Here is a 13884-nt window from a genome sequence, read left to right on the forward strand (position 1 = left end):
CCAGCAGCATCTATTCATTTCAATGCGTCCTTCCTGGCAGCTCTTCTAAAACATCTTTCCTCAAGCCCCCTCTCCTGCAACTACCAATCCCAGCTACCAGTTTTTCCATTCGTGCTCTTTCCTAATGATCATTTCAAAATCATTATTTTTTCTGTTAAAATGGTCTTTCCCATTTAGTGGCAGCAATAAATGATCTCAGCTTGGACACAAAAGTATTTTTATTTAATAAAGAAAAGATGAGGTAAATGAGATTAAAATAATTTTAATGAGGAGTTTTATAGAGTTGTACCACGTTAACATGAGTGCAATATACCATACAAAGTGACCATTACAAAATATATGAGCATATTTAAAGGCAGCATCTAATTGTGAATGTTTTATCAAAACGTGTCCCATTGATATTTAATCAATGATATATTTTTATCAGAAGTGCATTTTTAAAACTGCATAAATGCCACATTAGCTTCAAGAAACCAGAGAAAAAAATTAAAAAACTTTGTAAAAAGTCTAAGTATATGTATTATTTCTTTTTTGATTTAGCAATCAGTCAAAATGTAAGTACATAAGAAACATATTGAAAAACAGAGAATAATTCTCAAAGAATGTATACGTAGAAACGTTCATGCAGTTCTGTGGTCTATGCCAGTGAGCTGTGGCACAGTGGGCAGAAGCTGTGATTCGTTATTTCTTGTTCCAGGGCACAGTGCTTGCACACACTGCACATCCAGAACTGGTACTCTGAAATTGGACGCCCAGTTACTATACACGTCGGCAACATCCCCTCTCCTCTGAAAAAACAAAATAAGAATATATTTATAACTAGTACTGCAGCTCTATTAAGTTTATTTTACAGTAAAAACCTTTTGAAATACTCGCAGTGGACTGTACTATAACAAGCAATGATATATAAACCAGTTTACTTTCTATCTCAACAGAATGTCATCCGACTTGTAAATACAAGGCGAGTAAAAGCTAAACATTTCATCTTTCTTAAAAGACTGCTTACATTAGCCTCACTTGAGCTCCACACCTAACTCTCACTCATCATAACCTTCACCCTAATTCCCATCTCAAGCACACAACCAGCCAAACCATCACCCTCAATATTCTTACCTTAACCTGAATCATAACCTTAACCCTAAATCTACCTCTAAACCTAACATGAACCTTAACCTCATGTCCTGTTCTAACCTTAACCAAAGGTTCCAAATGTAACCCAGATCATAGCCCTAGCTGCACCAATGACCTTGCTCAAAGCTTTAACCTTAACCCTTTTCCTAACTAAAACTTTAACTCTAGATCTAGTCTTCCTGCATAAATACAGGAACAGTCAAGCAGAAGGAAGACAGGAAAGAAGAGGAAGGGAAAACTGACTTCATCACTCATCATCATCATCTCCAAAGCAGTGATACTATTTTCTAACCTGATTGAGATCCAAACGGTCATGATGATGTAAGCATTATTACAAGAAAGATTGTTGTCTGTTTTCTATTAGGAAGTTCTGTTTTTTCTCAGACTAAAAACACCTCTCCTATTTTAGTTATTTATTGTTAGAAAAGGGAAATTAGTTACCGTTCACTGGTGGGCAGCCATGTATTAAAGAGGGGGATTTAGTCCTGGTTAAGTTAGATTTTTATTAGGATGCATGTGCTTTCTCTTAAGTGTTTTCTGGTGTATTTAGATTACAGGGGCAGAATTATGGAATTTTCTAAATCTGAAGTACAGTAAGTAGGACTTTGAAACCCAGTGATTGTACATATATGTCTATAGTGTGTTGTATGGGTGTATTGTTTATACATCTTTGTCTTGTCTAAATTTAAGCCTGATTGGTACATTATCATCGGAGCTGTGTTGCAGAATGAAAGGAGACATGTGCTGTCTAATGCTTAGTAATCCCTGACTTTAGGGGGATGAAGCATTAATCTTTATTATTTGCTTGCACAGCAAGATGATGTTAGAATCTTAAATTTTAATACTGTTATTTTGTTACAATAGGTATATATTAAATGATACTATGTTTAACATGAACAGAATGGACATTAATAAAACAGGAGAATAAATCATCCACTTCTCCTTTAAGAAAGGCACAGTTTATTACTGCTGAGTTACTGCATCATTCCCAGGCCCAGATGGACAGAAGCTAACCAGTGAACAGTTACACATATAAATGCACCATTATCATTAAAAATGATTTCTTTTTTAACATACCCTTCAGGAATGCTGTCTAGTTCAGACTTTCTGTTATCTTTGGGACTGTATTTTGTAAAGATCTCCAGCGCTAGATCCTCATAGTGCTGCCTGTGCTCAGCAGATAAGGACTCCAGGGACTCCAGTTTAATGAAAGCCTTGGAACAAGTACCAAATGCACGGTTAGCAGAGGCACAGATTGCAAGGAGGGAGTAGATCTCCACTGCAGGGATGATATCTTCATAATCTCGCAGGTGAAGGGCTGCAAGAGAAAGAAAGCTCATTAAAATATCCACCAATAGAAAACCACTGCTGATCAATCCAATCAAGCCAGTAAAATCTAAACTGTAGAAGTCTTCGCTCCTGTTGGTATATTTCCATTGCTACTTCCAGTAATCTAAAATGACTTGGTTGGTATGAAATACACAAGTTTACAGTACTTTTTCACCAAGTAATCAGTCACCAAAAACAGTGATTACTTCCAGGATTACACTGAATTGTACAATTTTATTCTTACCTGATCTCTGATAAAAACATCTACTAAATCCTCTTCCTGTCAGGAAAGGACTAGATCCCTATATTTGGAGTAAATATGATGAGTACAGTGGGGTCTTGTATAAAGCAAAGGCTGACCTCACAAAATATTTGCTGTTTGACAGCACTGTATAATGAAGCTCTTTCCATACACAGACATATTTGCTTATGTTTAGTCTCTATACAACCAAAAGTTCAGATGTGTATTTCTACATCAACTACATCAACAACTCATAGTACAAAGGATGAATGGTCGCATGAGTAGTTTCAAGACTTACATTGACACTTTAGGTCCATAAAGGTGATTTAAGGCAGGGAATGCATAAACAAAACCCACATGTCTTGGGCCAAAAAAGCAGTAAATCCACTCTGTACAAATGAGGCTCTTAAATAAATAAGCTTAGTGTCAGTGTTTTGTAATACTGCTAATAACACACATGAATTTGTGTGAAGTTTATTTAACTTAACTTTTATCGACATTTCACCATACAGAATGTAGAAAACAAGTGAGACAACCGCAGGAACTGCCTCAGTTTATGGAAGGAATACCATGGCTGTAGACTGGAATTTCTGCAAGCTTACTTGCATAAAAAGAACGTACCATAAAAATATAAAAAAGTAATAGACAGGATTAATTAATACAATGTTAACGTCAAAACTTTGATCTCAAAACCTCTTTACTTTCACTTTCGACCACTTTAAAGTTTAGAGTCTGGTCAGATCACTGACTGTTCAGACTTGAGATGGTATAGCCTTTTTCCTTTTAGGTTCCTTGGCCAAGTGGCCGGGACTGAGTATTCAAAATCTGTTCACTACACTACACTAGTTCCTTTCAAGAAATGACTGGATGAGATTCTTGGATCAATTAACTACTAACTACCAAACAGGCTAGATGGTCTGAACAGCCTCTTTTCATTGGTAACCTTACTTATGTTCTTATGATTATTGTACATATTGTATCTAAGCCTGGCCTCATGCTCATCAGGGATGTCTTTTGTGTGATGGGACAAGCTGACAAGAATCAATTCTGAAAATTCTGCAGGAATGATATAAACCACTACATCTTCTGCTGAGGTATTACACAAATGTCCTGATATAGGCAATTGATCCATTGATACTAACTAGACACCAGAATTGATGTACACTTCAGTATGATTCTGATATGGCTAACTCTGGCAAAGCTCCATCCATCCACTTTTAACTGCTTTATACAGGGTCATGGGGGGTCAGAACCTGTCCTGGCAAGCAAGGGGTGCAAGGTGGGATAAACCCTGGATGGGACACCAGTCCATTGCAGGGTGCGCACATACACAGAAACACACACACACTCACAGCAGAACCAATTTTCCCAGAAGCTAATTAACCTACCGGTATTTCTTTGGACTTTGGGAGGAAACTCGCATAAACACGGGGAGAACATAGAAACTCCACGTGGATAGCACCCCTGGAATCGAACCTAGGGGCCCAGTGCTATGAGGCAGCAATGCTAACCACTGTGCTACCCGTAAGGTCCAGTAGAAAGAAAAAAGATGTACCTGTCCTCATTGCTGCATCAACATATCCTTCGTAAAGCTGCCTTTGAGCAAGAAGGAAAAAGTGATACGCTTCAGCGCCACGCCAAGCACTGTCAATAATGCGATTATCTGATGAGGTAGCATCTTCCTCCAGTAAACCTGCTAGTGCAGATGTTGCCTGTTTAAAAATTAAAACCATATATTATGAAATTGACATGCATTTAACCAAAACAAAAAATAACATGATATAAACAGATTTTGAAAAATTATTTTGTGTTTTTTTATATCAAATATGGAAAAAAAACATTACTAGAAAAAAATAATGTTTCAAGAAATAAATTTTGGGTTGGAAAAATGTAGTGAAAAGTGACCATGCATATAGTCTTGTTACATTTTAAGTTACAAATGTCTCAGAAGGGCAGTGTCCCAGGAATTCCTAATTAGTAGAAGCCAAAGTAAATTGTTCAAATGCAGTTATTGTTGTAAGGACATCTTAAAAGAACTTAAGATCTGCTGATTGTTTTAAACTTATCACTCACCAAGAGAAAAATCAGGGATCTCAAGGTTAATACCGTGTTAATACCATAAAGGATCCTGCTGGAGAAATGCCTTGCATCTGAAAAATGTTCAGTACTGTATGTGCAAATAACTTTATATATATAGTCAAAAACCTAATCTCCTTGTCCTGATGAGGGTCAGGTTGATAATAAAATAATATAGGAGGGCATTTGTTCTCTCATGATTTGCATTACTTTTTAATATTTAACATAAAATTTCTGTTGCCTCAGAATAGCTAAAAATACCTCAGATTTCTTCCCTTTAGCTTTTCCCTTCTGCGTGGACTTCATCTGTCCATGATAATTTTCCACAAGGAGTGCTGCTAGAACATAGAGCTTCTTAACACGCAATGGCTTGGTTCTCTTTTTTGCTTCTTCATCAGCAATCTAAAATCACACACAGGGCATTCTTTAAATTCACATACGGGTACTGTAGAAAAAAAATCAATGCATTCAATACATCCTCAGCTTTCTCCCACCAGAGTTTTCTTTTTGTTGTGTTTACTGTAATTGAACATTCAGGGTTTACAATAACAGCCTTGCAGAAGTATCTACTCTCTATCTACCCATCTGTAACCATGTCAAAACCTATTTCTTTAGTAGTTTTTCCTTATTCTTAATTACCAGTGCATATACAGTACCAAAATAAGTTTAGGTAAACAGTATGCCCAACTGCTTGTAAAGGCAATGAGTCTAAATGAAATTTGACCATCATAAGGAGGTAAGTTGTACACTATAGGATTTTACTCTTTGAACTCTTACATTCTGCTTTTTACACCACAAAAAGAACATGGAAGTACACTGAATGCAGCTGGAGATCTTCTAAGGGGCAAAAAGTTATGTATTTGCATTTGTTTCATTTTGAGACATCCTCATCCCAGGAACTTTACAATATATATACAATTTAGATTATTTGTAAGTACAAGAGATGACAAACAATTGAAGAATTAAAACTTTAAATGTAAAATTTTAAAGCAAAAAGACTCCTGCAGCTCTTTCAAAGATAGTTCAGGAAAGGCAAAGTTTTAGAAATGAATATTTGAAATGCAGACTGTGAATTGGAACTAATGAAAATAAAACACTATAGAAAGAGAATAGGTTAGCTACAAAGTCAGGTCAAATCTGATGCCATGGCAATCCTATACAGTTAGGTAGATGTGCTACCATCACTTAGTTAAAAAGCAATGATACACTGCATCATTAGTATTAGCTGTAGAATGTCCTTATGAATTCACCACAAGGCCATTTAAGCCATATCCCCAACATAAAAAAGACCATACCTTATACATAAGTGTGGCAGCATCTAGGAAATGATGTGCTTTCCTATACAGTTCTATTGCATCCAGGATTTTATTCTTGTCTAACAGATGGGATGCATACTTGGACAACAATGATCCAATCTCTTTCATGTTGTGATTCTTAGCAAGTTCAACTGCTTTATTCCACTGTAGAACAAATTAAAAAAGCAAGGTGTCATCAAAGTTGGATAAAAAACATTCCATCTCTAACCTTGTGTCTGTCAAGGCAAGATGTATGTAAGTCAGAATAACATAAGGAAGACTAGAGAAGATCAATCGGCCCATTTAGTCTGTTTGGTTATGAGTAGCCAAGTGATCCAAGGATCTCAATCAACCATTTCTTGAAAGAATCCAGGATATATGCTTTGAGTCAAACGGTGACAACAACAACAAGTCTTGTTTTTTTCATAATCTAAAAAATCAGGAGTTTTTTTAGAAAATATTCAAGAAAGTTCAAGAAAATATTTTGAAATTAGCTATCAAAGTTGATATCCATTCATAACTGAACTGCACTGTCCACTTAAGCAAGGTGTGCAGATCCCTAACACTTAAAGTGCTTAAAAATATCTCACCTGATTTAGATGCACACAGGCATCGACTGCGGCTTTAGGTTGGTTGCATTTCAGATATGCACTCACAGCCTGTTCACACATGCCAACTGTCACAAACATTTGACCGATATCCTGTAACACACAATATTGAAAAAAGGTGAAAACAGTTGCAAACATTACAACTCTCAGGACGACAAACATATTCTGTACTGCAAACAAAATCACTTTATTAAAATTATGTATTTATTATATATATATAGTTGCACCAGTAAGGGCCAAGTAAAACTTTTAAGGCACTGAAAGTCATAAAAGATATCTGCTCCTCTTTGCTTGTCTTGTGAATGGACAATCCTGATTTATTTTCAGAGGACACCATTTAAACTTCATCAGCTGTAATGAGAAGTACACATCTGCAATGGGCCACTTTAAATATTATTTTGTTCTACACTAATTTTAGGTGAAATGCCTTACTGGGAGAAGTTTGTGATTTTCTGGAAGAGAATTTGCAAGTCTTTCCAACCCATCGTAATCCTCCAGCATATAGTAACATTCTGCTAATCGTTCCTGGTTTCGGCCTTGTAGGTAATACTGAACAGCATTGACCCTGGACATAAGATGAAGGAGAAATTAAATGAAACAAATGGCTTGTTAAAACATATGGACACACCACTCAAAGCGTTTCACGGGTAATGGGGACTCGCCTCCTGCACCATCAATGTGCAGCTCCACCTGGATGATGCGACGGCAGCCAAAGTGCGCCAGAACGCTCACCTCACATCAGCTATCAGTGATGAAGCCAATTTAAAGACAGTGATAATTAGAACGCCATGATTAGTAAAGGCCAGGGGGAAATTTGGCCATGACGGGGGTAACACCCTTACTCTTTTCATCAAATGCACTGGGATTTTCAATGACCACAGACAGTCAGGACCTCAGTTTTACATCTCATTGGAAGACTGACACATTTTATTTTTACAATATGGTGTCCCCATCACTATTCTGGGACATTAGGACCCTCATGGACCACAGGGTGAGCACTCCCTATCGGTCCCACTAACACTGCTTCCAGCAGCAACCTTAACTTTCCCAGGAGGTGTCCCATCCAAGTACTGGCCAGGGTCACACCTGCACAGCTTCAGTGAGTTGCAAAGTGATATAGCTGCTGACTTTAAGCATCCCTACACATTACAGATTAGTTGTGTTAACTGACCTTCAAACTAAATGTACAGTATTTAATTACTTCAATGCTTTTTCATCAAAATTTAAATATCATAAAATGATATGTGGAATGTGTGTGTGAAAATGTGTGAAAATGTGGAGCTCCTTCTGTGAGGAGCTGGTAAGATTTCCCCTGTTTTCATAGGGTGCTCCAGATCCCTCTTTTTCCCCAGAGTCTTATTTTCCAAATGAGAACCAACTTGTTGTCATTAGTCCAAAACTGTCATCTCTCTTCAGGTGTCCCCCAAGTCTGTATCCTAGGACCTATTCTGTTTTTAAACTATTTACACCCATTAGGCAGTCTTATTGGCAAAAAGAGTGTCCACTTTCATTTTAATGCTGAAAACATCTCTGTTTTATCCAACCCACCCTTTGACGAGTTGACTCCCTTTGACATCTGTCAAACTGTGTGAGTGAAATTCAGGCCTGGCTGAGCTCAGATTTTCTCCAATTAAATATGCAAAAACTGGGGTGCATATATCCCAGAGAAGATACATCTCATTTATTAAACTCTCTAGACCTTGAAACAGTAGCCTCAAATTTTGCTCTACTATGAGAAATCTTGGGATCTTGTTTAATCTGAAGATCAGCTGTAAACTGTAAATATTGTCCACATTTGGTCTTTTCTTGATTACACTGCTGCAGAAACCCTGATTCATGCCTTCTTCACATCTTGACTAGATTACTGTAATAGCCTTTACATTCCCTACCTGCTTCCTCCACAAACTACAACTGCTCACCCTCTAACATGTTCAAGGCTCTGTGACCATCACCAGAATTCTAACACGTTTTCACTGTCTCCCCATTACCGCACTCAGTTCACAATTTTTACTTAGATTTTTTACCAAATCTCTACAATACTTAGCGTCTCTCATTACTCCCTATTTATCATGCAGGGCGTTATTCTGCTGAGGCACAACATTTAGTAGTACTTCAAAGGTATTTATATTATAATGAAATAAATTGTTGTTGTAATCCTTTTCACCTTTTTTTCCTGTGGATTTTGAGATTTTTAAAAAAAAAGCAATTTGACTTTGCAATTTGACAGCATTGAAACTAATGGTTTAAAAAATTATCATAAAATTACAAAGCACTGTAACATTAAACTAAAAAGCTAATCACATCTTAATGAAAAATACAAAAATAAAATCAGTAATCTCAGATGATTACAGTGACTTGCCATTTTTGCCTGTCTGCAAAGTAATCCCCAATAGCATTGTATGCCTGCTCAAGAAGAGCATCATCAGCATCACCTGAACCGGATTTCAGTAACTGCAGCACCCTGAACCAATCCCCCAGTTTTATCCGCAGACTGATAGCAAGATCTCTGGAAAGAAAAAGAGACAAAAATTGTTAAACGATTATTTAGAAAATTTATTTAAATTATTTAAATTTTGTTAGGGTATGGATGGTCACAAGCACAGAATGTCTACTCACTGCATGATATCTTTAGACATGTTTTTCTCTGCCTGAAGCCAGGATGCCTTAAAGGCTTCACCCTGGACAATCCTATGTGGTGCCAACAGTAGAACCAAAAGCTATGTACAGTATTTCTTCTAGACAGCATGCTTATTATACTGGATCATTCTTGCAACTTTGTTGAAAAATATGCCACTTGTGTAGAAAGATTTTTTTGTATAGCAAGAGACAAGACCTTTGAACACTTGGTCCAATCCAGGTGAACAACAAATAAAAATGAATTCCATATTGATAATAGTACACTCAGTCTGTAACTGTCATATTACATTGATTTGGCAGTTTTGAAATTAGAACACATTTGATATAATTTCGTTTTTTCTGCAATAAAAAATACATTGACCAATGACAAATGACAGGAAAGGCACTTCCTTCATCCTTTCTTTCATTTACACAACTGTAATACTGTAATATCCTGTGGCTTATTCATATTTTTGCACTTTGTTTTTGTTTAATTTAGGTTAATGCCTGTGCTAGATTAATTACACAATGTTTTAAATTTTAATTTCATTATTTAATTAGTTGTGTATTTCCTTCTGCTCCAAGAGCCTTGTAATTGTTAAAGGCAAATCATAAATTCACTGAAAAAAAAACAGAAAATTTCTGGTAATTATTAACAATTGAAAGGTTTTCTTGTAAAAATATCTTGTAATAGCAGTTCCTTTTTCAGGATGTTAGTAGTTCATTGTAAGGTGAGCAGTAAAGGTTTACCCAAGTTCTAAAATATGTATCATTATAAAAACAGTGGAAATGTGTTCAATTTGTGTATTTTTTTGCATACATATAAGAAAGTCTTTCTCTTGTAAATGATAACTTAATGAGAACTTAGAATTTTCAGTGCATTTATGATTTGCCACTCCGCTAATAACACTACCCCAGGCAGATAGCTGAAAATATCTGATTGGATGTTTTGTACAAAGGTCCTTCAGATTTTTCAAATTCAATCAGCAGCTATGAACAGTTGCATTGAAATATCAAACCAGACAGACATAGAAAGAGATAGATCCGCTAGGAAATAGACTTATTTTCACTATCTAAATATTCAAAATTACAGGAATAAAAAAATACCTTCTGTCCATATCCAAGTACATTCTTTCTGCTTCCTCAAACCTCCCAAAGTAAGCTGCAACTTCAGCTTGTTTCATTGACTCGCTCTGCAGATTACCGAGACGCTTGACAAACTCAATGCCCTGGTAGTCCTTACAACGCACAAACGCTTGCTCTGCAGTCTTCAGGTCTAGCTTCTGAAGAGCTGCTTCGGCCAGTAAGCGCCTAAAAAAGAAATTTTGGATTTCCAAAATAATTTGTCAGTTTAGGAACATCTATCTGTGTGAATTTGAGGATTAGAAACATTTTTCTGTGTGAAGCTGAGGATTAGATGAAGTTTTTAAAAATATTTTCTTCCTTTTACTGGCCAGAACATTATAACCTTAGAATCACTTTTGATATGATTTTCTGCAGTTCTGTGGGTAACAAGTCTTTTCTTTTGACATTACATGTCATATTTAAATAATTTTGTAGTTTTACTTATGCTTCACATATTTGAATTTAATGTGTATTTATTTAAAAATAACACTGAAAAATAAAAATACAGCAAGGTTCCAACAATCAATGGATATCTATATACAAATTATTATTTTATAATTTAGTCAGTAGCAATGGAATTTAAAATCTACCAGCTTCATCAAGTTAAAGAAAAGGTTTTGTACTTTTTACTGGACTTATACTCGTGGAAAAATGCTAATTACGTTCAAGACCAGTGAGCTGTTAATTTTACACAATGATATTGTAAATATTGTTGGAATCTAAGATTCATTTGCATAGAACATCTGGACCACACGACGTTATGACCTTTGGTCACACATTCACAGCTCACAGCAAACATTTTAGTTCAATGAAGATACCTCACATTTTCAGTATCATTGTAAATATTCAAAAAAGTCTAAATTCTTCACACTTTATCACAAAAAGCAGTGGTAATGGCTCCCGATTTTAATTTCAATAATACAGTAACTTGATTTTAAACAACAATTAAAATTTATTTTGTAAAAATTGATTAATCAAAAAACACAAAACCTACATGTGTTTATTGACTCTTTCATATGTTTATACTATGTTGAGACAAAGAAGTCAGATATAAAATGTTAATTGACTTATATTTACAGTGCCTTGCGAAAGTATTCGGCCCCCTTGAACTTTTCAACCTTTTGCCACATTTCAGGCTTCAAACATAAAGATATAAATTTTTTATTTTATGTGAAGAATCACCAACAAGTGGGACACAATTGTGAAGTGGAACGAAATCTATTGGATTTTTGAAACTTTTTTAACTAATAAAAAAATGAAAAGTGGGGCGTGCAAAATTATTCGGCCCCTTTACTTTCAGTGCAGCAAACTCACTCCAGAAGTTCAGCGAGGATCTCTGAATGATCCAATGTTGTCCTAAATGACTGATGGTGATAAATAGAATCCACCTGTGTGTAATCAAGTCTCTGTATAAATGCACCTGCTCTGTGATAGTCTCAAGGTTCTGTTGAAAGCGCAGAGAGCATCATGAAGACCAAGGAACACACCAGGCAGGTCCGTAATACTGTTGTGGAGAAGTTTAAAGCCGGATTTGGATACAAAAAGATTTCCCAAGCTTCAAACATCCCAAGGAGCACTGTGCAAGCGATCATCTTGAAATGGAAGGAGTATCAGACCACTGCAAATCTACCAAGACCTGGCCGTCCCTCTAAACTTTCAGCTCAGACAAGGAGAAGACTGATCAGAGATGCAGCCAAGAGGCCCATGATCACTCTGGATGAACTGCAGAGAACTACAGCTGAGGTGGGAGAGTCTGTCCATAGGACAACAATCAGTCTTACACTGCACAAATCTGGCCTTTATGGAAGAGTGGCAAGAAGAAAGCCATTTCTCAAAGATATCCATAAAAAGTCTCGTCTACAGTTTGCCACAAGCCACCTGGGAGACACCCCAAACATGTGGAAGAAGGTGCTCTGGTCAGATGAAACCAAAATCGAACTTTTTGGCCACAATGCAAAACGATATGTCTGGTGTAAAAGCAACACAGCTCATCACCCTCAACACACCATCCCCACTGTCAAACATGGTGGTGGCAGCATCATGGTTTGGGCCTGCTTTTCTTCAGCAGGGACAGGGAAGATGGTTAAAATTGAGGGGAAGATGGATGCAGCCAAATACAGGACCATTCTGGATGAAAACCTGTTGGAGTCTGCAAAAGACCTGAAACTGGGACGGAGATTTATCTTCCAACAAGACAATGATCCCAAACATACAGCAAAATCTACAAAGGAATGGTTCACAAATAAACGTATCCAGGTGTTTGAATGGCCAGACCTGAATCCAATCGAGAATCTGTGGAAAGAGCTGAAAACTGCTGTTCACAAACGCTCTCCATCCAACCTCACTGAGCTCGAGCTGTTTTGCAAGGAAGAATGGGCAAGAATTTCAGTCTCTCGATGTGCAAAACTGATAGAGACATACCCCAAGCGACTTGCAGCTGTAATCGCAGCAAAAGGTGGCTCTACAAAGTATTAACGCAAGGGGGCCGAATAATTTTGCACGCCCCACTTTTCATTTTTTTATTAGTTAAAAAAGTTTCAAAAATCCAATAGATTTCGTTCCACTTCACAATTGTGTCCCACTTGTTGGTGATTCTTCACATAAAATAAAAAATTTATATCTTTATGTTTGAAGCCTGAAATGTGGCAAAAGGTTAAAAAGTTCAAGGGGGCCGAATACTTTCGCAAGGCACTGTATACTAAAATACAAAACATATAATTTTTTACAGGTTTCTGTGTTTAAATCTGATTTGTAAGACAGATGTCTCAATAACCAATAAATAATAATCTCCAAATTGAATTCTCTGTCCATTCTCTATACCATCTCTCCCACATGTTGTATTTTTCAATTAGTGTTTTTAGAAAAACAGACAAAAGTGTAATCAATGTCATCTAGTTTAGTAGTTAGAAAATGAAATGATGTGTAATGTGTTCACTTTGCCCTTACTGGAGCAGTGAAATGCTTCTCTGACAAGCTCACATTGAATCAAAACTGCAGCCAGAGCTCTCAGGAGTCCCAAATTCCCCCCTCTGCTGTGAGAATTAACACAGGGAGCTCAACTCCACTGCAGGTTAGTGAAGAGATCATGCAAGCATCAATCATTTTTGCAGTTCCAAAACAAAGCAATAAATTTCAAGTCTTGCCAAAAGACCTGAAAAAGGTCTGAAGAGTTCTAACCATGTAAAACTGTAAAATCAATCAGTGCTATTCAGGTTAACACCGTGTGCTAAGATACTGTATTTACAGATGATCGGTTACTTACAATTCTCTTGAAAAGGTACGAGGAAATGTCTATTTTTAGTGACTCATTGTGTAATATATACAGTATATATATATCCTAACAGATTATGTACCTCAATTATAACTGACAATTTCCTATTTTATTTTTTTATTATTTCCAGTGATTTTACAGAACGTCCTATTACTTTGTTTTTTCATCGTTTAGCACAGACATAAAGCAAAT

General features: G+C 36.5%; 1 protein-coding gene across 5 annotated transcripts in view; it reads right to left on the minus strand.

The window, feature by feature from the left end:
- Positions 1-246: 246 nt before the first annotated feature.
- The window catches only part of wdr35 (WD repeat domain 35), a 34354-nt gene continuing 20716 nt past the window's right edge, over positions 247-13884 (minus strand). For 4 of the 5 annotated variants that reach the window (XM_088626107.1, XM_088626106.1, XM_088626105.1 and 1 more), the window contains 9 exons: positions 10404-10607; positions 9040-9186; positions 7113-7245; positions 6663-6773; positions 6073-6237; positions 5039-5179; positions 4257-4413; positions 2209-2449; positions 247-788 (listed from right to left, as the gene is read on the minus strand). In XM_088626107.1, coding sequence (XP_088482233.1) covers positions 638-788; positions 2209-2449; positions 4257-4413; positions 5039-5179; positions 6073-6237; positions 6663-6773; positions 7113-7245; positions 9040-9186; positions 10404-10607 — 1450 coding nt within the window. In that variant the 3' untranslated portion in view covers positions 247-637. Of the gene's footprint in view, positions 789-2208; positions 2450-2494; positions 3107-4256; positions 4414-5038; positions 5180-6072; positions 6238-6662; positions 6774-7112; positions 7246-9039; positions 9187-10403; positions 10608-13884 lie in introns of those variants that run through there. The other variant, XM_088626108.1, reaches the window with a different exon arrangement.

Source organism: Lepisosteus platostomus, chromosome 3 (assembly GCF_059453375.1).
Source record: "Lepisosteus platostomus isolate fLepPlt1 chromosome 3, fLepPlt1.hap1, whole genome shotgun sequence".
Classification (NCBI taxonomy): domain Eukaryota; kingdom Metazoa; phylum Chordata; class Actinopteri; order Semionotiformes; family Lepisosteidae; genus Lepisosteus; species Lepisosteus platostomus.